This window comes from Carassius carassius, chromosome 34 (assembly GCF_963082965.1).
Source record: "Carassius carassius chromosome 34, fCarCar2.1, whole genome shotgun sequence".
Classification (NCBI taxonomy): domain Eukaryota; kingdom Metazoa; phylum Chordata; class Actinopteri; order Cypriniformes; family Cyprinidae; genus Carassius; species Carassius carassius.
Genome location: NC_081788.1, coordinates 28293458 through 28321364, shown reverse-complemented (window position 1 = coordinate 28321364; position 27907 = coordinate 28293458). Strand labels below are relative to the sequence as shown.

General features: G+C 34.5%; 1 protein-coding gene across 1 annotated transcript in view; it reads right to left on the bottom strand.

The window, feature by feature from the left end:
- Positions 1-27907, bottom strand: part of LOC132114959 (homeobox protein cut-like 2) — a 157733-nt gene that overhangs the window by 20506 nt on the left and 109320 nt on the right. The window contains exons 5-11 of the mRNA XM_059523361.1: positions 11846-11977; positions 11553-11691; positions 8163-8239; positions 8009-8075; positions 4689-4737; positions 3141-3236; positions 2707-2904 (exon numbers count right to left, since the gene is read on the bottom strand). Coding sequence (XP_059379344.1) covers positions 2707-2904; positions 3141-3236; positions 4689-4737; positions 8009-8075; positions 8163-8239; positions 11553-11691; positions 11846-11977 — 758 coding nt within the window. The remainder of the gene's footprint in view (positions 1-2706; positions 2905-3140; positions 3237-4688; positions 4738-8008; positions 8076-8162; positions 8240-11552; positions 11692-11845; positions 11978-27907) is intronic.

Genomic DNA, 27907 nt, shown 5'->3' with positions numbered 1-27907 from the left:
TATGCTGATTTGCTGCTCAAGAAACATTTCTGATTATTATCAATATTGAAATCAGTTGTGCTGCTTCATATTTTTGTGGAATCTGAGATGCATTTTATTTTTCGGAATTCACAGATTAATAGAAAGTTCAAAAGAACAGCATTTTGTAACATTATAAATGTCTTTACTGTCACTTTTGATCAATTTAATGCATACTAGGTAAATATTAATTTATTTTAAAAAAGGCAACAAGTTTGTTTATTAATGCTGTTTTTGCACTATTTTTCCAAAAGTGATGGAATCTCTAGATTTTTGTATGCAATGCAAATGGAGCTGAGAATACTTTTCATACATGCTAATCAGGGTTCTAAATTAACTTTTTTGATCACCAGCCAATGTGGCTGGTAACTTTCTAAAGTTACCAGCCAATCAGAATTTCCACTAGCCATTTTTAAAATTAACAAATTATGAGTGCCACTGAATGCATTTGATCATTTTATTAACATTGTTGGCATGAAAAACACATATAAAGTACAATGCATACAACAAAATATACACTGACTCAAATTTAAAATTATTAGTTCCCACGACGAAATTGCTTCTTTTGTTTTTTCTTTCGCGTAACTTACATGCGGCAATCCTGACAAAGCATTACGACATTCTTGTGATCAAACACAAGCCATTCATGACCCGTCAGCCATTTGGCATTAACTTTTCTTTTCTTTGTTTCTCTGTCCGTAATACGGAGCCCTGCACGTCACCTGTAGGAGAAAAAATCAATCCGTGGCGACGGTTTTGCAATCCGTCCCCTCGGTTTATAAACCGTACTCACAAATTCATAAACTGTTCCCTCGGTTTAACAAACCGTGCCCACGAATTCCCAATCCGTGCGCTCAGATTTATAAACCGTACCCTCGGTTTTTGAATCCGTACTCACGAATTCATAATCCGTGCACATGCTTTCGCAATCCATTCCCACGGATTTGTAAACTGACACGCATTTGTGGCGCCACCCCCATGGGCAGATTCATTTCTGTTTATTAAACATTATTTTTCATAGTATCCAACGAGACCACGATCAGCATTCACAAAATAGTCTTCTTTTTAGTGTTTATTTTACATTAATCACCAATAGAATAAGACACAGCCACCTGTGTTTTATGGCCAAAAAAATTAACGCTAAAAAGAAGAAGAAAATAAGGGTAAAGAGCAATACAAAACAAATAATATGCCGGTTATGTTTTGATTCCTTTTCTCTCTAACTGAATGCAATGTTATTTTTGGCCTAATTATTTAATAATAACATTAACAGTGAAGCATGCATCTAACTCCGGCAGGTGGGGTGGGGTGGGGTGGGTGGAGCTTAGTATAATAAAATCACAAAAATAAGTCTTCATGTTAAGAAAGAATTGTACACAAGCATTTCCAAAACTGTCAAAGGTTATTTAGAAATAAAGCAATTCATGAATTATTTTATGACAAACATTTTTACTGTCTTGTAATCATTTATTTAGCCTACAAATTACAATTATAAAAATAACTTTATTTTTATTTTTATCATTATTATATATTATTATACAGGTTATGCATAAGAATCTTTTATCCAAAACAACTTACAAAAGAGGAAAAATAATTACTCCAGAGTCAGTCACAATGGCAGGTTTATTGTACAATAATAATCAAGTGCTATTATAAGATTATCACAAATTTAACAAGATTTTGATGCACATCTTTCTTATTAAATCTTTGTATTCCACCTCGTACTACACTTGATAGAGAATCACTTAAGACACTTTGCTGTAGACCCATTCCACATAATAATATTCATTAAAACTGTATGTTAAGACGTAGGAGCTTGCTGCATGAATCTGTGAGTACGGTTTACAAATCCATGGGAACGGATTGCGAAAGTGTGCGCGCAGATTATGAATTCGTGGGTACAGATTAAAAAACCGAGGGTGCGGTTTACAAAATCTGAGCGCACGGATTGGAAATTCGTGGGCACGGTTTGTTAAACCGAGGGAACAGTTTATGAATTCGTGAGTACGGTTTATAAACTGGGGGGACGGATTGCAAAACCGTCGCCACGGATTGATTGTTTTTTTCTCCTACAGGTGACGTGCGGGGCTCCGTAATATCCTCATCCCCTGCCTCGTTCCTCTTTTCGCCCCCAGAAATCTGTCCCAACCACCGCCGCATTTAGTTTAATCTTACATTTTTTCTTTAATAGCTAACTCCCTCCTCTTTCAATCTATGCTCCCTGCTCTGGCTCCATTCGTTCTTCTTCCTTGTGTTTTCTGATGGACGCTCTATTCGTTTCCATGTTTTTTCGCGCTGGTTTAACTGCAAACTGCGTGCAGCCAATGGGCATATGAAACGTCATCACGTAGCATTACAGCACAGTGTTCATGGGAAATGTAAGAAGTGCTGCCAGGGGGATAAATGACCGAGAACAGAGCCTCATGCCATGGATCACCAGCCAAACTGGCTAGTAAGTTTTAATTAACACCCACCAAAATTAATTTTAACCCGCATTTGGCGGGTTGGCGGGTGTTAATTTAGAACTCTAATACATTCAAATCAAACCCAAAATACTTTGAAAATGTGCATGTGTGCAGCATGATTATCGAGTTCCACTGAAACAACTGAGCTTACAGTAAATATATACTTTTAAACTGTACAGTAATATCCTGACCACATATCACGGCTAAAACAACACACACTGACCTCTATAGCTTCTGACTTATAGGCCAGCTGCCGCTTGAGCTCTGCGATCTGATTGGCCGAGGAGTCCTGGACTTCCTGTAAGGTGAACTGGAGTCTCTGGACGTTCTCCAGCAGTCGGAGGATCTCTCTGTCCTTGGAGAACAGCACCGCCTCCAGCCGGGACAGCGAGGTCCCGTCTCGCTCCTCGCACTCCCTCTCCTGAGACCACAAATGAAAAGAAATCAGGGGGACGGGGACAACATGAAACTGTCTTTTCAACTTCAAAATCTGCTCCTGCTTTCTGGCTTCCTGTAATCACAGCGCCTCAAAGAGCCACTAATGAGGTTCCAGTGGTGTGGGAGCATCTGATCATTTCCTCCCACTGCAGATTGGACGTGTTAAGGTGGCAATTTGCAGTCGGCCGGCTTTCATCTAAAAGACAGAGTCATTCTTACCTCCTTGGGTCTGTCTTCTGATGGGCCGGTCCCTTTAGAAGTGCCAGCGAGCTGCTCCTTCAGCTTCTCCACCTCCCTCTGGGCCAGACCCGCTCTCTGCCATCAAACACACAAGTTTGGAAAATTTCAGAGGAGCTGAACATCCTGCTTGTGTGTGCAGTGACCCCACTTGTGCCACTCTTAAAGCATATGAAATTTGGAACAGTTTATTGATACTTCAATATAAAACATTTCTAAGGCGATCAAAACAATCTAAAGTTTAGTGATATACCTGTTGAACACAATCTACTACATGCCTTCTGTCATCTGTTTAACAGAGTTTTTATCAAGTTAACCCTCTGGATTCTAAGGGTATAATTTCCTTTATTTTTAAGTTAATATTTATTTGATTTCAAATAACTTAATAGATATTTTTTAACGTTTGTAGTTTTAGTTAATTATAAAAATCCTGGTGTCATGAGCATTTTTTTTTTGTTGTTGTTGCTGTCATTTTTTTTTTTTTTTTTGCTTATTTTTTAAATAAATGTAACAAAAAATATATATACAAATACTTCTGTATTTTCCATTTTCATTAAAATTTTAGTAAATATTTTAGCAATTCTATGGTGTCATTAAATATCTGGGTATAGTTTATTCTATAAATTTTTGTTTCAGTTTCTGTTTTAGTTATTTTAGTACATCAAGGTAAAATAGTTAACACAAAATAAGTTAATAAAAAGTAATACATATTTTATTTTATTTCAGTTAACATTTATTTCAAATGACAAAAAGTAAAAAACAAAATAAAAAAAATCCAAATAACAAAAAAATATATATATTTAATTTTTATTTTTATGGGATGTAGTTTATGTTAACTTTAACAACCCTGGAGCTGAAAGTATTTTTTTTCACCACTTTTATTGCATACTGTTTAGGTTTAGGATGGGTTGCAGTAAAATACTGCAGTCTGAGCATCAATACAAATCAGGGCCAAACGTTCTCAGAGATCCAGAATCAAATGAACAATCAGGCCGAACGGAGCAAGAACGCCCTCGAAACCCCAATCAGACAAGATTTACAGATGCAGCATCCGCAGGTAAAACTGCGAGAGCGAGCGTGTGCTTGCTCCGTTCTGCTGAGGCGCGTGTTTACTTGCAGGCACTTTCTTCTCAAACTGTTTACCTGCTCTGTCACACTCGGCCTGCTAATTAATGACTCATTTTCGAATCATTTATCTAAGAGCTGCTGGCAAAGAGAAAAAAGCAAATCACAGTGGGGAAAAAAGCAAGCAATCAGCGCAATGAGGTAACTAACAGCCCTCCTCGTTTGCCACATCGCTCTGGTCTCCCAGCATCCATCTCTCTCTCTCCTGTCCTCCACCGCTCGCACGGCACCATGGGAAAGAGTGCTGGCTAATCACGGGCCTGCGAGAGCGAGGACGAGGAGGGTTGTGGGGGAGGAAGAGGGGCTGCAGGGGCGTCTAATTAAACTCAAAGCTTGATTACGAAGGTGATTATCTTCACAACGCGGCATCTCAATCAGAGGCTGAGAGGAGGGCACGGCACTCACCTGTTTGGCCTTCTCCAGGTTCACCATTAGCGCGCCCATCTCATCCACTCTGGAAGATACAAACCACCCGCAATTACACACAGATTCATGCTGCCAATAAAATGCACAGAGCGTCATGTTTAGTTTGGAAGTTGTTCTGAAAGGAGTTCACCAAGGGACACGCTGTACAAAGGAATAAATAACAATAATTCTAGCATTTAGACAAGTAGTTAACTATATTAAGTATTAAATAGCATATACCGTATTTTCCGGACTATAAGTCGCGGAAAGTTTTTTTCATAGTTTGACTGGTCCTGCGACTTATAGTCAGGTGCGAATTATTTATCAAAATTAATTTGACATCAACTGAGAGAAATGAACCAAGAGAAAACATTACCGTCTCCAGCCGCGAGAGGGCGCTCTATGCTGCTCAGGACTCCTGTAGTCTACACTGAGAACATAGAGCGCCCTCTCGCGGCTGTAGACGGTAATGTTTTCTCTTGGTTCTTGGTTCTAAACAAATGCGACTTATAGTCAAGTGCGACTTATATATGTTTTTTCCTCATCATGACGTATTTTTGGACTGATGCGACTTATACTCAGGTGCGACTTATAGTCTGAAAAATACGGTATATCAGCTAGGTAACTGTAAAACTGTAAAAACTGTAAAAATAACAAAAACACACAACAAAATGACTAAATTAAAATCATGTAAAATATTAAAATAAGAACTAATTCAAAACATGAATAAAAACTAGAATAGTTTTGTTTATGAATATCAATAATAAATAATATATTGTGTTTAATAATAATGTTTAATCATTAATGTTTAATGATACGATTATAATAATAATAATAATAATAATTTAATATCGAATAATAATAATGTTCTTTTAAATGGATATTAAATTACTTTTAATTGAAAGAAAAAATACAACAAAAAAAACAAAACAATTCTGTTTATTTTAGTGAAATTTTATGTACATATATGATTTTTTTAATAAAATTCTATATTATATAATAGTGTAAAATAGTAACATCACAGTGCAAAAATGATACAGAAAATGTCCGAATGCACAGAATGAGCTACAGGGGTGCAAATACTTTTGCCTAAAAAGTGTCTTTTTCTCCAGAGAAAAGACATAAAGCACAAACAGATGAAATAAATAAATGAACACAAGTTCAGAAGTTCTTAAGGGGTCACTGAAGTCAGTAAAATGCAAGGTTTGCTGTCATTCGAGTCGAGTGAGTCATATCTTATCTAGCACTGCATTCAGCATCATCGGATCCCAACATGCCCACACGCACTCGCTCGCGCTCGCTCGGCACAATCAGACAACTCTCATTTGAATAGCGTCTCGGGGAGATTATTCATAAGGTTTGTTTGAAGTTCAACAGTTTCCTCTCAACCATCAGGGAGTTGATTTTCAAAAGGTGGAGAGGCAGTGGAATAAAGAGGAGTGAAAGATTGATTAAACATGTGAGTCTCTGAGGTTGCGCTAAACAAAGATGCCTTCTCAATTAGACGAGATTTGGTGTAAGAGCACAATCAGAGAAATTTTGTCTGAGGAGAGGACCGTTCAGAGCACCTTTGAGTTTCTCCGTCTGCTGCCTGTCTGAGTCAAGATCGTTAATGCAATCGTATCATCGGCGGCTGCAGAAAGAGAACCAAGCCAGAATATATCAGATACTGAACAGACACTGAAATGTTGTGTTAATCTGAACTGAATAAAGGTTGAAAGGAAATCTATCTATCTATCTTTCAGAAATGTTCCAGATTTATTGAAGCATAGTCAGTTAGGAAAAATCAATTAAAGGCATTTTAGTGGATGGTTAAACACAGAGAGGGCTGCATGAGTTTGTTTACTGAAAATGTCCTGTAAATGAAATCTTGTGACTTGAACTGACAGCAGATAATGTCAAACTGTAAGACCACGTAAACGTCTTATTTGACACTAGAATACAGTAGCATACTACTCATACCAACTTCTGCAGCATGTAAAAATGTGTGCATTGCTTCCTAATCTAGTTTTTCTAGTCTATTAAACCTGGCTTTTTATGATCGTGTGAATATTGTTGGCTCTTTGACTGAAAGTTCCTGTTTTGTAAGTTGCCTTGGCTAAAATACGCTAAAAACATAAATGTTAATATAACTGTGTGACACTGTACAGTGTGTGAGACTCCATATCCCATAATGCAATGCACTCGACTGTGGCAAAACATCTGCAGAAAAATGTTCATTCAAAATTTGATTTAAATGTTAAGACAAAATCTGAACTGAATTAAAATAAATAAATAAATAAATTCATCAAAGAGGTGTGTGGATATGGCCACAATATTAGGTGCATTAAAATGGGGTGTATTAATTAATTAATATATTATAAATAATATAAGTTTTTTAATATTTTAAGTACCGGTATTTATATTATATTTTATAATTTAATTTAATTTAATATTATTAATGTTATTTAATATTTTAATAATTTATATTAAGTGTGTGTGTGTGTGTGTGTGTGTATATGTATATATATATATATATATATATATATATATATATATATATATATATATATATATATATATATATATATATATATATATATATATATATATATATATAGATATAGATATAGATATATATATAGATGGATACACATTTAAATTAAATAAATTAAAATAAATACATTTATGCATTTAGGACGCTTTTATCCAAAGTGACTTACAGTGCATTCAGGCTATCAATTTTTACCTAACACAATTATATATATCATATATATATATATATATATATATATATATATATATATATATATATATATATATATATATATATATATATATATATATATATCCTTTTATCATTTTATCTAAAAATAATCAAAAAAATAATATAATAATAATTATTGCTGATATAATGATATATTGCATTAAGGCTTAAATTATATATTAAAAAACTATTACAATTAAGTTCAATATATATTATTCTTAATATTTATTTAAAAAATCATTACAATTTGTACATTATAAATCTACTGCAAACTGTAGAAACCCAATTCAATCAAAAAAAAGAAAAAGCTACATGAACAGACTAGTCTGGTTTGAGGGTTTATGAGGGATATTGGACAATTGTTTGGCAGGTAGAAAACTAACTTTAACCCTTAACTGAGATCAGGGAGGTTTAATTTTGTGTGAAGTCACTGTGCTTGGCAGAAGCAACAGAAGAGAAGAGAGATGCTCTGTTTCTGTTGTGTTGCTTGCAGTGACAAATGAAATGAACATCAGAGAATAAAAAAAAAAAGAAACGGACCAACCACCAGCTTTATATGGACACAGTGTCTTACTTTTCTGCCATTTCTTTGTCGTATTTACACCTCAGTTCCTGCAGCTCTGTTCGGGCCGAGTTCAGCGCTGTGAGACAAGAGAAACGGGTGCCATCATTGACCTCTGACCTCTTATCAAGCCTCAGATGACCTCACAGATTGATACGGATCTTACATGACTGAAGCGCTTTGATCCGGTCTTCAGCCTGGCCGAGTCTGACAGGCAGCGAAGCGTCTGATTCATGTTCCTCCCTGTGGAAACGGCGAGACAGCAGAGAGATCAGAACAGGAACTGACTGAAACCCCACTGACAAATTATGAAGCCCTTGAATGGATCTTTGGAAACTCTGCTAAGCGTCTCATTCAGAGATAAGTATGGTAGTATACTACAGCATGTAAATCTCAAAATGTGAAGTATTGTATATAGCAGAGTACACAGTGTGAGATGAAGTGTCCCGTAATGCAATGCACATACAAATAATCTGATTATCGTACACAATTCAAAGCTGAGTTTTGTATGTAATAGCAAAGTGATTTTATTATGTTTAGTTTTTTTTCATTTAGAAAAAACATTTTAATCATTTTTTGTTTGTTAAATATATATATATATATATATATATATATATATATATAGTTCAAGCATATAACAATATTTAAACGTTAAACCTAGATAAATGTGCGCTGTATCCAACAGTTTGTGCGGAGACACTTTGCGGGACATATGGAGGTGCCAGCACGATCACTTGCACTTTTTTTCAGTAGCTACGCTGTCATTTTTGCTCATAAAGGTAATAATAATCCTTCGTTACTGCAAAGGGTCTATTTTTATTTGTGTGCACTTACAATATCAACAAAACATTGTGCTTTTATAAAATAAAGAAAACAAACATGATGCGCTTTCTGCCGTCTCGTCTTTAACATGAGTACAAAAATGAACCGAAACTCAGCGAAAACATGCCTCACAGACATGACCAATATATCTGTAGAAAGCTTTAAATTACTACTTATTGAAATAAAATAAATCTCTTTCATTATAATCATAATCCGTAAGGATGCATTTCCCTTTAAAGGCGCGTCTAATGAGGAGATGACGAGTCAGGATCAACAACTTCATCCTTGTGACACAGACTCAGAAAACACTAGTTTATTAGTAAATAATTCAAATATCTCCTTTTTATTTCCCTGTCACATTTATGGTAATTACATGAATTACAAGCTTTAACCTATTGCTTGTCTTTGAACGCAGAACTGTTCAGCTGCTGATGGCACGCACATGCTGTTTCCACCAGCGCGACAATTTTTTTCATCACTAATTGATGGATGTCTAAAATATAAAAATAAGGAGAAGGCTAAAACAGGCCTGAGGTCCAGCTCACGTCTGAACTATAAACCCGAAGCCCGGCCCAAGGGGCATAAAAAAAGTTAGGGCCCATCGGGAAATGCAGGCCTCTAATAATTTTAGGTGCTGTATCCCATAATGCAATGCACTTGACAAATTTGAGATGCATATCTCACAATTCTGAACACACACACACACATACATAAATACATATATATATATATATATATATATATATATATATATATATATATATATATATACTTCCACACATAATTTATTTATCTATCTATCTATCTATCTATCTATCTATCTATCTATCTATCTATCTATCTATCTATCTATCTATCTATCTATCTATCTATCTATCTATCTATCTATCTATCTATCTATCTATCAGTGTTGGGGAGTAACTAGTTACATGTAACTTAATTACGTAATTTAATTACAAAATAAATGTAACTGTAATCAGTTACAGTTACTAAGAAAAAATGAGTAATTAAATTACAGTTACTTCTGAAAATTTTAAAGATTACAGTGGGGATTACATTTGAATATTTACACACATCCACATACAGATGTAATTGATTTCTTTCCCAAATTGAACTGACTATTCTGAGACGTACGGCCCTATAATTTCCGCGATGCAGAAACATAGTCTGGTTAGTAGAATCCAGTCATAAAAACGGGATTGCTATTGCCTAACACGGACGGAATATGCCACATTGGACAAATATATCAAAAGTACACTTGCATCAAAGCATATGCAAAGTTTTAATATTTGCTATAAATTCAGAGACAAAGGTTACTGTTGTTAAACCATGCCACAAATTTACATATTTATTTATTTAAAAATAAATACAAATGGTAATCCATTTGCAATAATAATAATTAAAAAAAACATGGTTACTGTACTTTTACGTAATAAAAGCAGTTAATTTTTGTGAGGGAAAAACATGACTCATGTTCAGTATTAGGATTTTATATTGTAGTGATGCACTCAATTTGACATGTAGGCAATTTAGAAAGTATAGTTTTGTTAAATCTTGAGTGTTAAAGTCATGAGAGAGATGGATAACAGGGCAAAATAAAGAGACTGAAAAGAAAAAAGAAATGAAGTGAAGGTGAAGTTCAGGAGAGAACTTTTAATTATTTTGCATGTCCCCAAACTAAAGATTTAAATCTTTTTTTATATCAGGTCCATACAAAAAATAGTGTTGTCCATGAATTTGTTTGTATGAGTTTGAGATTTCCCGGTCTGAAATTTTATCCCAGTCCGCCCCATGTGGAAATTAATGAAGCAGACATGCAGACATTTGTTCAAATTTGATCATCTTAATTCAAGTGATGAAGGATGATGAAAGTCTGACAGTATTGAGCACTACTGTTAAGGTTAAACCTGAATGGTGTAAATGTTTGAAGATGATTAACAGTTGCAAATAAACATTTATTGGAGATTTTGAAAAGTAATCAAAAAGTAATCAAAAGTAATTAGTTACATTACTTTAATAAAGTAATTGAAAAAGTTACACTACTATTACATTTTAAATAGGGTAACTTGTAATCTGTAACCTATTACATTTCCAAAGTAACCTTCCCAACACTGCTATCTATCTATCTATCTATCTATCTATCTATCTATCTATCTATCTATCTATCTATCTATCTATCTATCTATCTATCTATCTATCTATCTATCTATCTATCTATCTATCTATCTATTCATTCATTCATACAGTTTAGGTGGGATATCCCATTAGGCTCAAATTTATAAGTTTATATATTTTTATATATATATATATATATATATATATATATATATATATATATATATGTATAATTTTAAGTGTGGTATCCCATAATGCAATGCATTTGAATGAGACAAATTATGTCGCTATGCAATATGACTTTATGTGCACTCAATTATGTGCATATCAGTCACAATTCTTAATATTTGTATACAAAATTTGATTAAAAATTATATTTTAATGAAATATATATATACTGTGTATGCTATATATATATATATATATATATATATATATATATATATATATATATATATATATATATATATATATATATACACACATTTTAAATACTTTTTTTAATAAAAATAATTATTACCATTATACCAAATGAACAGCATTCACTGAACTAGACAGACAGATATACAGCATATAGTATGCAGTTTGTTTGTGTCAAATCTTCCTGTGGGTCACGTACCCTTCCTGTGTGTCATGGTGATTTTGGAGCGGGCCGTCTCCATCCTGGACGTTCTGTGTGCTGTTTGGTGTCATCATGTGGGGCCGCTGTGACGACACCTCCCCCGTCTCCACGGTTACAGGCCCCTCCTCTGTGTGTTCTAAACACAATTAATTACATTGTTACCAGTTCAATCTCTCTTTGGAATAACAAGATATTTTAAATTAGATATTTATTTTATTACGTTTTTTGTTTAGGGTTGGGTTGTATCAATCTGATGTATTTTATTTATATCAGAAGTTTTAGATTCTGACCTGCTTTGTCAAGGCACTCCAGGTGTTTTTTCCAGTGCTCAGAGATTTCTGTGACCAGAGGGTCACCGTCAGGAGCCGAACGCTGAAGTTCTGCCAGATGCTCCTGTGTGGCCTGCAGCAGCGGAGCTGGATCTGCACACACACACACACACACACAAATAGAGGCAAAGCTAATTTAGTGCACAGTCACTTTTGAGAAAGAGTACAGTTCATAGCCATAACGGCCTAGAAAACTTTTCATTTTTACGTCAGTCTTAGTACACAATGTTACTATTGAAGAGTCAAGTTTTAAATAGGAAAAACATAGAAACTCTTTGGTCATCTTTGAGCGAGATCCCAATGGTCTAATCAGATTCAATGATCTATGCTAAGCTAAGCTATAAGTGCTACTGCCAGACCCAGAGATCAGCTGAATATATTCGAAAATGGTAAAACTCAACTGTTTAACTCAAGGGGAGTTGGAAAATGAGCCTTTGAATGCAAACAAAATCTGTGTGGGGAACTTTTTTTGCCCTCACGAAACTCCAAAACGCACAGCTTCCTATTGGACTTTGCTTGTGAAACATTACAGAGCAATGGTAAATGTGAACACACCTTTAGACTTTTTACAGTTCTTATTTAAATTAACTGACTAATACAATGCTAAACAACAATAATGATAATCATTGTTGTAAAAATTACAATTAAAAAAATAACTGTGATTAATGATAATAAACAAACATGTTTTGAACACTTAGTTTGCATAATATAAAATAACCCAGTAGCTAACATTAATTAAATGTATCAACTAATGACACATTCATTTGTTACAGCATTCATTATTATTATTTTATGTTAGTTTACAGTAACTCTGGTCCATTAAATAATATTAACACATTAATACTACCTTTCTAATCTTTTATTATTCTATTTTCTTTTCATTTATTAAGCAATTGTGTGTGTGTGTGTGAGTGTGTGTGTGTGTGTGTGTGTGTGTGTGTAAAGACCTCTAACACTAGCTTGCTCTATTCTTTTTTTTATTCTATCTGTTTACTTTTTATGTATTATATTATTTAAAAGCCCATGCTAGGTGCACTGTGTTAACCTAACTGAGACTTATTATAGCACTTATATATCATTGCTCTTTTTGTTGTTTTTGATTGCTTCTACTGTCCTCATCTGTAAGTCGCTTTGGATAAAAGCGTCTGCTAAATGAATAAATGTAAATGTAAATACTGTATCGGTAAGCGTTGAAATTAAGATTAATTAATAGTAATAAACGTTATTCAGTGTTAGTTCATGTAAACAACTTAAAGCTTATTGTAAAGTGTTACTAAAAACACCATTTCCCACATCAGAACGAATCAAAATATTCCCTCCATATCGCTAAAAACCACCAACCTTAGCTGCTTAACTTGCTCCCAAATACTTATCTAGACAAATCCAACAAAGTAGAAGAAGATAAAAAGTCACCCCAAAAAAAAAGAAATAGTATATATATATATAAAGGTGAGATTCTTTAGCACAACAGAGGAGCTGTTTTGCAATGCATGTGTCTCAGCGAGGGGCCCATGGGGCCAACTAGGAGGCTGTTTCTGCGCTAACAAGTCTCCTCTGGATCATTTGATCATTTAAATTATTATGCCAGGAATCCTCAGGAGACGACTCGGCTCTCCACATCACAGGACTGTTTTTAATCTTTCGTCTTCCCTTTCTTCCCCTGAAAAAGTTCAGCGCGGCGCGGCTCAGAGAGGAGTCGTGCTCCTGTTGTGTACCTAGCAAAGGAGGTGACTCCCTGAGCCGGCGCGGAGAGAGAGGAGGCTCATGGGAGCATGGCTGACATGGGGAGGGGAGCTACACACGCAGAAGTCTTTCAAAACTCCAAAAGACGGGTGAAATCGCTTCTTTTTCCACTTCAACCTGTGGCGGCTTTCATCCTGCACTCTCTGGGCACAACAGGGGTCCTGATCCGCTCTCGCTTCACAAGCCCAGATAGATCCACTCTGGTTCCCGGTTTGCTAGGACTGGAGATATTTCCAGTCAGATTTTCCATACATTGAGGCCAGACAGGGAGGCCGCGAGGGCAAAGGAGAGAGCAACAAAAGAGCGGCGTATTTAATAAATCAGGATGTTAAAAACAGTCTGCGAGACTTTAAAGCCGCAGAGCGCATTGTTACAAAAGCACAGTGGATATTGCATCAGTCACATGGGACACTGCTTTTAAGAGTAGTATAACTCCTTTTACACAAAGATGACGGCTTAAATCAGTGCATCAAATCCTTTCTTTTAAGTTCTAATGATCAAACCCTTCAGGCTTTATTCTCCAACACAACCAACGAAGCTCCTCAATCAGACGCTGGGAGTGAAACTCTGCAAACTAGATGCATTTGTGAGACGGCGGAAATCACATTATGGAAGTCGCTGTAGATATTAAAGTGTGTTTGCGCGCCTGAATGATGTCTGGATGCATCTGGTTTAAACTGAAGCGGGAGCTGATCAAACCGCAGACAGATTGCATGTGGCTTTTGCTTAATTCCCAGAGAAAGAAACCAATAACACAGAATCAAAAGAAACCTTTTCCCCCTTTTTTTTTGCACATATACAACATATTTATTTATTTGTTTTTTGTTTTCTGACATGTTGCCATAGCTATACTGTGTTTTTTTGGACATATGCATCAATAATGCCATGATATTCTAGGAAGCAGACTTCAGTACCATGGTATGTTTTACAGCAGGGTTCCTCAAATCTTGCCCTGGATGCCCAATGCGTTTCAGAGTTTAGCTCCAACCCTGATCAAACTCACCTGCCTGTGATTTTCTAATGATCCTGAAGATACTGATTAGCACGCTCAGGTGTGTTTTATTAGGGTTAGAGCTAAACTCTGCAGGAAAATGGATCTTGTGGGCCAGATTTGAGGATCCCTGTTTTACAGTAACACAGCATTACCATCTGATGTCATCACAGTACTGTTTTCGTTGTTGTTTTGCTCATTTTGTTGAAATTCATGTACTCTACTATTCACATGATACTTAAAATACAATGATATTTGTTACAAATATACCATGGCAGTACGATGGTACTGAATGAATTTCAGTACTACCAAGATATATTTTAAAGTACCATAGAATTACCTTATACAATCAATGTATCATAGTACCACCACAGTACTTTTTTTGTACCATGACAAAAATAAAATTATTTTTAAGTAAAATATTCAAGTAGCTCATATATATATACTTATATATATACACACACACACACATATATATATATATATATATATATATATATATATGTGTGTGTGTGTGTGTGTGTAACTTTTTATTATTAGCTATTTCAACACATTCATGTTTACATTTACTTTTATATATTTAGCAGATGCTTTTATCCAAAGCAACTTACAGTTCATTTAAGCTAAACATTTCTTTTTAACCAGTATGTGTGTTCCCTGAGAATCGAACCCACAACCTTTTGCACTGCTAATGCAATGCTCTACCACTGAGCCACAGGAACAGTTGTCATGTTTTAAAAGGACAGCACTTCCAGAGTTTCATTCCCCTATCTGATGTGAGCAATGAGCATAAGTATTGGGACAATTGAAAACTTAAAGCAAATGTAAAAAAAATAATGGCTAATATTTAGCTGGCAATCCCTTGCATGCCTCCAATTACTTTGCCCTGATAAACTCCTTGTCTGATCTAGCAGGGTGTTTTGGGTCATTGTCCTGTTGCAATCCACTACACAGAAGAGGTTGTGTGCTTAGGATCACGTTTTCTTTCCCATCACTTATAACAGATAATCTGTCCATGAATCTCAGTTCCAAGACTCTTCTGACACACCTTTATGCTTTTTGGCAAACTCCAATCTTGCCTTTCTGTGTTTGCTACTGCATCTTGCCGTGTAGAAGTCTTCAGCGGACAGTAGATTGTCAGATAATCACTCCAGCTTTCTGGAGGTTGTTGGTTTATTTTTACAGACACGTATTTGAGGGTTCTTTTTTTAGAGCTTTTATGATTTGTCTATCATCACCAGCTATTGTTTTTCTCAGCCGACCAGGTCTTTGTTGGTCGCTGTAGTCACAGGTGGTTTCAAGACAATCCAAACTGTTGATTTCTCCAATCATTGTTTTTGACATAGTTCTTTTTTTTTCACATCCAAATTGCTTGCTTGCCTCCCAAAATAGGCTCCTTGTCTTCATCTAGTTTTGTGTGTGTCGTCATCAAATGCAAGACTCAGAACGCAGAAGCAATGGATATAACTGATACAGCACATTCCCTGCTTTTAATATCTGAACAATTAATGCAACAGGACACAGCTGAACACTTAACAACTGTGAGACAACTGTCCCAAGACGTATGCTCACATCAGATCGGGCATAAAACTCTTAAAATTGCTGATCTTCTTATTTCGTAAAACATCTATGTGTTGAATCAGCCAGTAATAAAATGTGACATTCTGTACTTTTGTCTTATATTCATCTTTTAATCATATTTACAGTTTTTTGACACCACAGCAAACGGAGCAATTTTGCCTTTTACTGTCCCAGTATATATATACATACACCAAATTATTATTGTTTTTTTAATAATTACATCTCTTAACGTTGGGTAACTCTATTACTAAAGGGTAATGATTTGTATAAGTCACCTTGCATCTACTGGCGTCAAGAAAGGAAACACTTTGGATAATCAGTTGTTGTCTCATGTTAATTTGTTTTCCCTTAAAAAGCTGCTGCTGCATTACTAAAATAACTGTCACATTCATTCTTTCCAATTTGCTTTGTGCTGTAAAGTTTATTCGTGTTGATTACGGAGGCTATTAGAGAGTGTCAAACACATTCTATCAAATCAGATGCAATCACTCCCTGATTAAATGAAGTGTTAATGGCAGGTAAAGGAGGACGAGTCTCGTTCAGGCCCGTGGTTCACTCAGCGCTGGGTTTGGACATCACAGACCGCCGATTAGCTTTAATGAATCTGTCCTTTTACAGTCCAAGTATATACACTGCTCGTTTTTTCATTTCTCCATAACTTCATTACGCTTGATTGGATGTTTGCCTTCAGGTCATGTTCACTAATACCAGCAAACCCCCCTTATAGATGTTAGAAATCATAACCACAAAAACAAAAAAATACAATCAATTTCAACATGTGTATAGAACATTCATAAAGCGGTTGGGGAATGTTTCTGCTTTTCTTGACATGTCTGGTACAGTGCATGAAGTGAAAAAAAAGGCTACCAATCGAAAAAACTTTTATGGAGTGGAAATGTTCCATGGATGTTGAAGGTTCTTCATGGAATCACTGATCCCAATAAAAAAAAACTTGATTTTTAAGGGTGTACTAAATGTAAATACCAAACTGGATTAAAAATATACAATACAGCACTTATTGGTGAGATGATAACTGAACACCTGCTGAAAAAAACATGCACAAAAGCAGTAAGCAGACACAGCCTTTGTTCTTGAAGCTCAAACAGCACAGAATGTTGCTCACACCAAGATCATGTGCTTGATGTATCCATTCATTATGCATGAAGTGTTAAAAAAAAAAAACTTTGAATAAATCAGATATAATCGTCTGATAAATGCATAAATGTATACTCATGCTCAGAAGTTTTGGGTCAGTAAGATGTAAAAAAAAAACAATATTATTATTTTTTAAATAAAGCAATACTTTTATTCAGCAAAGATGCGTTCAATTGATCAAAACGGATAAGTAATGACATTTAACATGTTACAAAAGTTTTTTATTTCAAATAAATGCTGTTCTTTTGAACTTTCCAATGAATAAAGAAAAAAAGGTTTCCCCGTTTCAGCAAAAATATAAAGCAGTACAATTTTTTGTTTCTTAAAGAGCAGATAATCAGTATATTAGAATGATCAGTATATTAGAATGATCATGTGACACTGAAGACTGGAGTAATGATGATGAAAATTCAGCTTTGACTCACTGGAATAAATTACATTTTATAATATATTCTAATAGAATTTAGTTATTTTAAATGGTAATAATATTTCACAGCGTCACTATTTTTACTGTATTTTTGATCAAACAAATGCAGCCTTAATGAGCAGAAGAGCCTTCTTTCAAAACCACAGAAAAATCTTACCAACCCCAAACTTTTGAGAAGTAGTGTAAATTCCTTTCTGAGATCTAGATTCTCGATTAAAGTTCTTAGCTTGTTGTGTCTCATTGCTGTGATGGACTGCTGGTCGTGTTGGTTTTAACACTTCGAGTTTTGATCCTTTTATGAACTATTTTCTCAACTGTGTTCCACAAAAACCCACTATTCGTCTTCTGCTTTTCTGCTCTAATTAAGATGCTTTTCATGCAGCTTTGTCTTTGCTCACACCTGATAAAACGATGGCCTTAACTCCCGGTGCATGATGCAACTTTCCCCAACTCACCATCTAACAAAAGCATGATCGATTTCTCTCCTCGGCCTAAAGACGAGACGCAGAAAGCAAGTTAAAGTACGCAGCGGCGGAGGCGGGCACGCAGGGTTGGCGCGGTGTGCCAACGTGAGCAGGTGTGTCAGGGCGGTCTGTCTTGGCCCTGTCAGCGCTACACCGTCATTAGCCAGCGCGGGCGCAGCGGAGAGCATCGCACGTCTCTCTGGGCCCTCTGTAATTACGCTCTGACATAATTAACCCAGCAAGCCCATTAGCCTCGCGCCGACTGCAAAAAAGCTTCGCTATAATTATTTGTTGTGTGCATGCTAATGAGACCAGCTGTGCGCCCATCGTACAACACGAACAAATTAATTTACAAGGCTGCGCTTCAAGGGTTTTTTTCCCCCTCATACACACTCTCTCAGAAAGCACCACATCTCTTTTTGGCTATCGAGTGGATGCTCAACGTTCAAAAGTGTCTCTTGTCAGCTGAGATTTCTGAGTGTATGAACTCTAGTGTTTCCCGCGAATCACTGATAATAAGGCAACTTTTTATTTACAGTAAACAAAAGAGTGGCAAATTATTCTGAGCGTATACTTCAGAGAACAAAAATACTGCACTAGAGGCCGCTGTGTCGCTTAATAAAGATTTAAAACTCATAAATTCGCCATGATTTACATTCCAGTCGGATTAATACAAACTTTAAAGTGAAGACGTACAGTAGATGCAAATTTATGAGTAACTAGAGCTTCCTTCTTCACATCCAACACTAACACCAAACTAGCAGAAAGTACCGTGGTATTACCACGCTTCTGTAGAGTTGAAATAAGATATCTTTATTATCTCAGATGTGTCTCTTATAGACAATAAAATTAAACAGGCACATCTCCGATGATTCTCCTGAGAAAAACACAGCAAAAATCGAACGTGTCTTTCCTAGTGTTGCAGAAAAGATCTCAACAATGTCTCAAATCTCTATCTATCTATTTGAAAGCTAACAGTGGCATAGTATATATTGCACACTATTATGAAAATTATCATCTGATACAACAGATGCAGCATATTTTTACGCTTTTGAAAATGTAAAGCATGAGAACAATGCGACTTGATCTCAAATGTTCCATGAAACATTCAATATTATTTGCCCTTGATACTCGAGCGGTAATAATAAATGCTTTTGTAAAAGCCTTGATGAAGAAAGAAATAAAGTGGAGAGAGGAGGTGGAAAAGGGAGAGATGCGTCTCTTCCTATGACTGTGTGCGCTGAAGGTTCCCTCTCAAAGCTTTTTTGTTTTAGTGGCGATGTGAAGGACACAGTCGGACAAACATCAATAAGATTCAGCTGTGAAGTGCGCTCGAAAGCGGCACAGAGGAGCAGCTGCGTGCAGCTTCGCTGGAGACGAGTGATCTCAAGAAAAGATGAAGGATACAAACAAGTGGGAAGCCAAAAGAGCGGGCGAGAGAGGCCAAGTATTTGTGTTAACTCTGAAATATCAACTCAAGGCCAGCAGGATGCTTTCAGGAGATGTCGGTGACGTCTGGAGCTGTGTGAATCTGACTCAGGAGTCATGAGGAAATGTGGGACAAAACATCTATTCAAGAGCTTCGAGTGATTCAGATACAGTCACATACAATCTGTGAGAGAAAGCAGCCTAAAAAAGACAAGATGTTTGAATGTCACTGCATTACAAACAAAATATCAGAGCAAGTCTCATTCATCTCAAAGGTGCACGTACACAATTTAAAAGCAACATTTGGTCTTGTGTTCCAGTAAAAAGTCATCCTTAAAACAACAATGCTAAATTGAAAAGTAAATTGTGTACGCTAAAAAATTCCACCTACTTCAGCCTTAAAACTTCAATTCAGTTGCTGCATTTCAATTGACTAAAAAAAATCAAGTTGAACCTACACTGTAAAATAAAACCAGTAAAATATTCGCCAAAAAAACGGCAGTTGTGGTTGCCAGAATTATACTGTAAAAAAAAAAAAAGGGGTAACACTGTTTTAGGTTTAACGGCTTTACCTTAAATGTACAGTTTAATACCGTAATTTAACTGATATAATGCAATTTATTGAAGTACTGAAATCTGTTTTGTTCCTTTGTATTACACTGGTAACCACCAAAAGCAGGTGGTGATGAGAAAGTCACGTGATGAAACAAAGCCCATCACAAGCAGCTTTAAAATAAAAAGATACATAGAAGATGCACAGAGTCATTCACACAAACACTAAACACCATCATGGTGAGAATCATTACACTGATAAAAGCAATAAACATTCATTTAACAACATTATATGTAACATGCAACCAGTGTTGGGGGGTAATGCATTACAAGTAACGCGAGTTACGTAATCAGATTACTTTTTTCAAGTAACTAGTAAAGTAACGCATTACTTTTTAATTTACAAGAAAATATCTGAGTTACTTTTTCAAAAAAGTAACGCCAGTTACTTTGTACTCCCATTTTTTGACTGAAAAGCCTCCTGTTCCCATATTGGGAGAAATCGGAAGTATGGAGGCGTTGTGTGCGCTGTGTGAACATGTTACTGTAGTTCTAGACTAAATGTGAATGTGCATTAATTCATCCCACTCACAAAAAAACAAAAAACAAAACAGATTTAGTATTCATCAAAATTAATCAAAACAGTGAAATGCAAACTCAGAATATGACGCAAACCTGCAATAACTAAATATATTAAATAACACAAATGTATCTATTCCCATTTTATTAACAGTGTCTTTGCTGCTGACCTTTAATGATCCAGTTCAACCATACTAATAATTAAAAAATGATTTAGATAAACTAACAATTGTGCTTCATTGTTTTTTTTTATTGCTGAAGAGTGTTGAACCTTCTTCTCCTGTGTTCTACTGTACAGACGTGAATTTACTTTTCCTTCAGCCTGAGGTTTATTCATTACACTTTTTGGTGTGAAAGGGCTTTTACATTTGCTATAAATAGAACTTCTTATATTAAAAACAATCAAGCCCTGCTCCTATTTAAAAAGTAACGTGAAAGTAACGCAAAAGTAATGTAACACATTACTTTTCATAAAAAGTAACTTTTTTAGGGAGTAACGCAATATTGTAAGGCATTACTTTTAAAAGTAACTTTCCCCAACACTGCATGCAACCCTAATAAACACAACAGAAAAAATAAGAAGAAACATAGTTATATCAAATTCAAACAAAATTTGAAATGCAATGCAGAGAATTCTGGGAATGTCAGTTTATGGTTTTTCCCTGTAAATTTTACAGGAAATTATTTACAGTGTATAGCTATAACATATAACTTCAAAAATTAAGTTGAAATTGGTTCAATTATTTGGATGAGTTAAAATAATGACAGAAAAATACATTTAATTGACATCTTGAGTCTGATCTTGTCAGAGGATCATAACCATAAGTCTGAACGATTTATTCACAAATCGGACTAAAGATTCATTTACAAATCTGACTCAGCTGTTCTTAATGGTTCAGTGTTCAGTGGCTAATTAAACTGAGAACCATCTGATGTTAATGCATTTTTTTATTTCTTAAATGCAAAATATAGTTTGGTCCTAAATGGCTTCAATTTTATCAGCTGTATCATGACTAACAAACCTAATCAAAAAAAGTAATCAGCATTATGTGCTCACCTGTGGCTTTATTGGAGAGTTTGATAGCAGTGTGTTATCAGGGAGAAAAAGAATCAGTCTCAGAAATAGAATCGGTTTTGTTGAATTGATTCTTTAAAACGAACTGTTCAAAAGAACAGATTTATGTAAAAGAGTCAGACCTCTCATTACTACTAAATTTTGTTACATTTATGTTAATAAGACAAAGAGAAAAAAATCTAAAACTCTTTAAAAACAAATACATATTTGTAACTATAATTAAATATTTGTTAAATTATTATTATTTTTAACTTGGAGTAAATTACACTTGTTTTGATCTTTCTAAAAAAAACTCAAAATATATTCTATAAATACAAATAGTAATATCTGACACAATTATACTTGTTTAAGTTAAAAGGATTTTTTTTAATTGATTTTATTTTTACTGGAATAAATTACACTTGCTTTGATTTAAAAAAAAAAAAAAAAGTTTAAATCAAAATATTTTCAATAAAAACAAATCACAATTACACTTTTATTAAGGCCGTTCAGATTTTTTTAATGTATTTTTATTTATTCTTTTTTATTGGAATAAATGACACTTACTATGATATTTCTAAGCAAAATAAAAATAATTCAAAATATATTTACTAAACACAAAACGTAATATATCTGACACAATTATAGCATACTTGTTTTAATGATTTATTTATTTTTATTTATTTATTCTGGAGTAAATGACACTTTGATATTTCTGGGAAAAAACAAATATTCAAAACATATTCTCTAGAAAACAACCCATAATATGACAATTATACATCAGTATAATTATACTTATGGTCATAATACTTATAGTTCAGAGGAGGTTTAGATTTTTTTATTCATTTATTTGTTTCAGTTGTTGATATTTTGACATTTATTGCAAAGACATTCACACATTTGTAAAAAAATAAAATGTGTCTTAATACCTTTTGAAGCCACTGTATGTAATCACTGTTAATTCTACAATTTGTTTAAATTATATTTTACCTTTAATTCATCAGGTAAAGCATTTAAGAACATGATTATTTTCATAATGACTTGTCAAGAGGATATTGTATACTGTAAGTTACTGTGAGGCTTCTATATTTTTCTTCACACACTGGCTCCAGTACTTTCTCCCTGTGGGCTTCTTCTCTATAGGGACTCATTGGCCCGGCAGCACTTTTATGAACATTATGCATTATTAAACATCTCCTGGGCTTTGTGTTTATTACTGCTCTTACAAATCATCAGTACATAATCTCAGGCGGCCCACTGAGATCTCACACACGCACGCAGATGTCTGAGGAAAAATCCCCTGAAAGACTCACATCTCCAACAATGAGACGCTCAGAGTGTGAACTACTAACGAAACAAGTGACACTGAACGCATTCGCTCCTGAAGGACCTCAAGACCATAAACAACCAGAACACAATGGAGGAAAAGGCACATCAAAGCATGCTATTTTTTTTAAGTGTGCCAAACGGTAGCTCATGTGAGATTCACCTTCAGTGTGGAGGAAAATAATGAACTACACAAAATACTGTCACTCTTCCATGAAAACAGGGGCATTAAGAGGTTTGCAGCTCCAGCATGAGGGAATTACCAGGGTGAAAAATACATCAGACTGTAAGCGTTTCAATACACGGATCCAAAGTACATCTCAAACTGTCATGAACTTGGAAATCTTTGATGGTTAAAGAAATAGTTGCTCACCTTTAAGTCATTCTGGGACCCGAATGGATTCTGTAAGTCTCCAAAATGACCAAAAACATAAAAAAGCACTACTAAAAGAGCTTATATGATTCATGTTTTAAGTCCTATAACAACTATATGTGCAATGAACAGACTTAAGCCATAATTCACTGACTCACATGATTGATTTGATTGATTTAACTTTTATACATACATTCTCATTCTTAGAACATGAAAATCCATCATATAAATATTTTATTTCTAATCACAACTATGATTAAATAATAAGATAAACTATTTGAATATTTATAAAAACATTTTAAAAAATAATATTTATTGTGTGAATTTTTTAACAGAAAATGATGACGTATTTTCCACTAAAAACGGTCAGTCTATAAAGAACAGTCTATAAAAAATTTGTGAGTTTATAATGAGTTAAAGTGCGGTCTGTTCCTCACAAAAGGACATTAATGATTTCAAAAGACTTGGAATAGTGTGTATAAACTAGAACACTTTAATCGTGCTGTTTTTTCTTTTTTATATATTGAAAATGTACAATGTAAGTAAAAGCGCAAATTTAAGTGGTAATTCACTGATCTGCAGCTTTCGAATCTCACATTTTTATTCAAAATAGGCACATGAACACATCAATAATATCAAACGCCATCTTATAAACCATAAAGGAATAAAAATGTTATGTCTTTTTATATTACTTACTTGTTTTATCTTTGTTCCAGATACGTTCTCAATCGTAATATACAAAAATCCATCATAAAAAACAGATTTTTAATTACACCTAAATCAAATAAAGAAATTATATATATATATATATAAAAAAAATTTAATTCAAAAACATTTGATAATTTTTTTAATGTAATTTCCACTGCAACCAGCAATACTAACCCTAATAGCGTTTGATCAAAAGTAGACAAAATAATTTGTTATTTGAGCAGTATGAGGTTATAAGGAAATATTATTAGCGAATAATCTCTTTAATTTGGGTCCGTTCTTCACACAAAGCATCAGATGACTTTAGATGTCTCTAAATATAGTGCAATTACTTGTATAACACTTTAATGCTGCTTTTTAGAGCCAGACAGTGCTTTATGAAAGATTTCAATCAGTGATTGAGGTTTGAAAATAAGTAAATACCAATTTTGACAGTGACCTGCTGAACTCTTCCGCAGTACCGCTGGTCACCACTAGTCAGCGCCGTAGCACTAGCATTCATTAGAGCAAGCGGCATGAAGAAGGCTGAAGGAGGGTCCTTTTAAAAGCAGCTGGTTTCGGTCGAAACACAGTGATTTCCTGAAGATCCACAGCTCTCGACTGACATGAAACGTTCAAGACACTGCCTCAAGGGGACTGAGGGAGGGAGAGGGGGGCACAGGGGATTATGGGTAAAAAAAAACACAGGCAGAGGTAGAGCGAGCACCCGCGGCGCCTGTCTTATGGCTACGCCCCTGGCAACATCCCTCTCCAGGTGAGCCGGCTACAGAGAGACGCTTTTGAGTGACAGAACACGCCGGCAAAGCAGGAAAGACGCTCCTCTGGAGGGACTAACTTTGACTTTCCTCCAGTAAGAGGATGCAGAAATGGAAAGCATCCATATGACCGCGGGGCATGAATATGACGGCGCTAAAAACACATAACCGAGAGCTGTGTTATTTACAGCCGAGGCTCTGATGAATCTTCTCGGGGCGAGGGATTCGGATGGGGAACGTGTAGCAGATGGCCCGTTAACAACATCAGGTGAGCCGCGAGCCTCCCAGATGAGCTACCTGAGAACGGAGAGGCACTCCGAGGCAAACGAACGCTTTTAGAAAGCAGACAACAGACCTTCCCTTAAGAGCCGCAAGAGCTGCTAGATCACAGAAAGCCGGCGATTGTGGAAACAGACAAAGAAATAAAATGTTTAACTTTGTTATTTTGGTGAACACACACACGTGTAGATTTATGTCTGATATGCAGGTGTTTCTTTAACTACAGTACAAGCACTTTTATGTCACGAGGTTGATTTTTATTAATACTAACAGGTATAAATAAGTAAGAGAACTAGTTTTGTCATATCACTTTAGGACATGTTTTGAATATCACTTTATTATATTTTACTTTATTTTTGATACTCAAAAGTCTTTTAAAATATAGATGTTATTAGTTTTACCTTTTTTTTCAAATACATTCTCAATCTTAAAATATGAAAACACATTATATTAAATTACATTTTACATTACAATCCATTATTTTTTTATATTTTTAATTAGTTATTTATACATAATAAAATTTTTATTAAAAATATACTTTCTGAAAATAAGTTTGTGTGTGTGTGTGTGTATATTTGTAAAACATTAAGGACCATTTTCAATAGTTATTTGTGAAAATACATTCTCAATCTTCTCAAGTGTATATATGAAATTAATAGTTATAAAATACAATTGTTAAAAACATTTTAAATAGTCACTTTGTAAAAATGCCTTTTCACACAATATTGTTTTGAAAACACAATTAAGATAATAAATATAATATTTACTAAAAGTCAACGAGATTTAGTTTGAGATGTAAGGTACAAAGAAAAGCCAAGGTAATCATCACGTTTAATTTCTACCTTTATTTTACTTATATTACATTATAATATATTTTATTATATTTAATATTTCTCCTGTTTTTATATTTTTTTATATATATTTTTTGTGCATAATTTCCAGTAAAGCTGTAATTTTGTCACAATATGCAACAATAAAAAATATTATTTAATTGCGTATATTTAGGATCCATAAAATGACGAGATTACCCTTAACAATATAAAAGAGATGGACAAAAATTTTGAAAATTGTTTTATTTTAGAATGTTATCAAATTATGTGATAGATATATAAAATGGACAAGAACAGATTTATTTTGTGATGTGTGCATGTCTACTGTAAGCTGACAAATTAAATAAACTAGTGCAAGTTCAAGTTTATTTTCTAAGTGTCCACAGGGCCAAAAGTGCCCAGAGTTGAGGAAAGATTCACATCTGTTTTACAATTGTTTTTCATAATTATGCACAGCTGAACAATCAGGGATTCAATAATTGCTGACAAAACAGGAAAACGGAGCTAAACATAAGAATGTGGAGATGGGGAGCCATCATCGCAATGGTGGATTTCTGTTGATATCAGCCACACAGACAGAACGAGAGACACACAGAGCGATTAGCATGTAGAGCGTAAAGGACGCATCAGCATTTTCCCTTTGCCTCCTCCTGGAGTCAAAAGACAAACTCAACTCTTTGTAGATAAACAGATGAGCAGCATGTTTTTGTTAACTTTATCAATACCGTACAAGCGGTGCATTAAAACAGAGGTCGCAGGACTCTATCGCTGTACAGAAAGTCATTGAAGAGTAAAGGCAGAGCAGTGGACAAATCTCCTAATACAGTATCTGGTGCACAAACAGTACAGGTACAGTAACTGAAGCCGCCTATACAACCATGATGGACATAATCACACTTAAATGCCTTGAGACGCTAAAGCAGAAGCTGATTTAATCTATCAGGATTTGAATGGATGAAAATATGTTCAGCTGTGTATTTTATAGGGCAAACCTAACACAATATACCCCAAAAAAACTATCTCCTATAAGAATCATAGTGGTGAATTTGCACAGGCAAACATTACTCATTTATGGTAGAAAATGTACAAATCTAGTTAAAATGTGCATTTTATTTATCACTGCCTCAGTTAAAACAGCAGAAAAGCTATTTTAGATTAAGATAAAGTAATTAGATCTTAGTTGAAAGTGTGAGTGTGTTACACACACAATCCAATGCTGATAATGCATAAAAAAAATCATAATCAGTATTACTAAACATCAATCACTAAACATCCTTACAATGAAATTGATCTGCGTAGCAAAACTGTGTAAAGTATGTAACTTGTTTTTAGAGAATGCATGTTGAATTATTCTGTAGTTTTCTCACTCCATTTGTAAATTTTATTTTTTAAAGCTTAAACCTCATTAAATCAAACATGTTCATTGATTTAAAACAAGAAATAATAATTTAAAAAAGTTAAAATTGGGCAATACAACATATTTAATTAAAAAAATTCAAAATATAATACATATATTTTATCTTAATGGATGTTCAGATACTTTTATTGCATGAAGCATGTATCATCAAAATAGCATTGCTTTACTGAACAGTCTTTAAACGGCAGGAGGCATCAAAAGCTTTTTACAGAAAATATTCAGATATAACCCACTTTGTACTCATTAACATTTTCATAAGTAACTGTAATTTAAATACACTTTTTTAAGTAACTATAACTGATTCAATTTCTACATTTACTTTGTAATTAAATTGTAACACTGTTACATGTATCTAATTAGC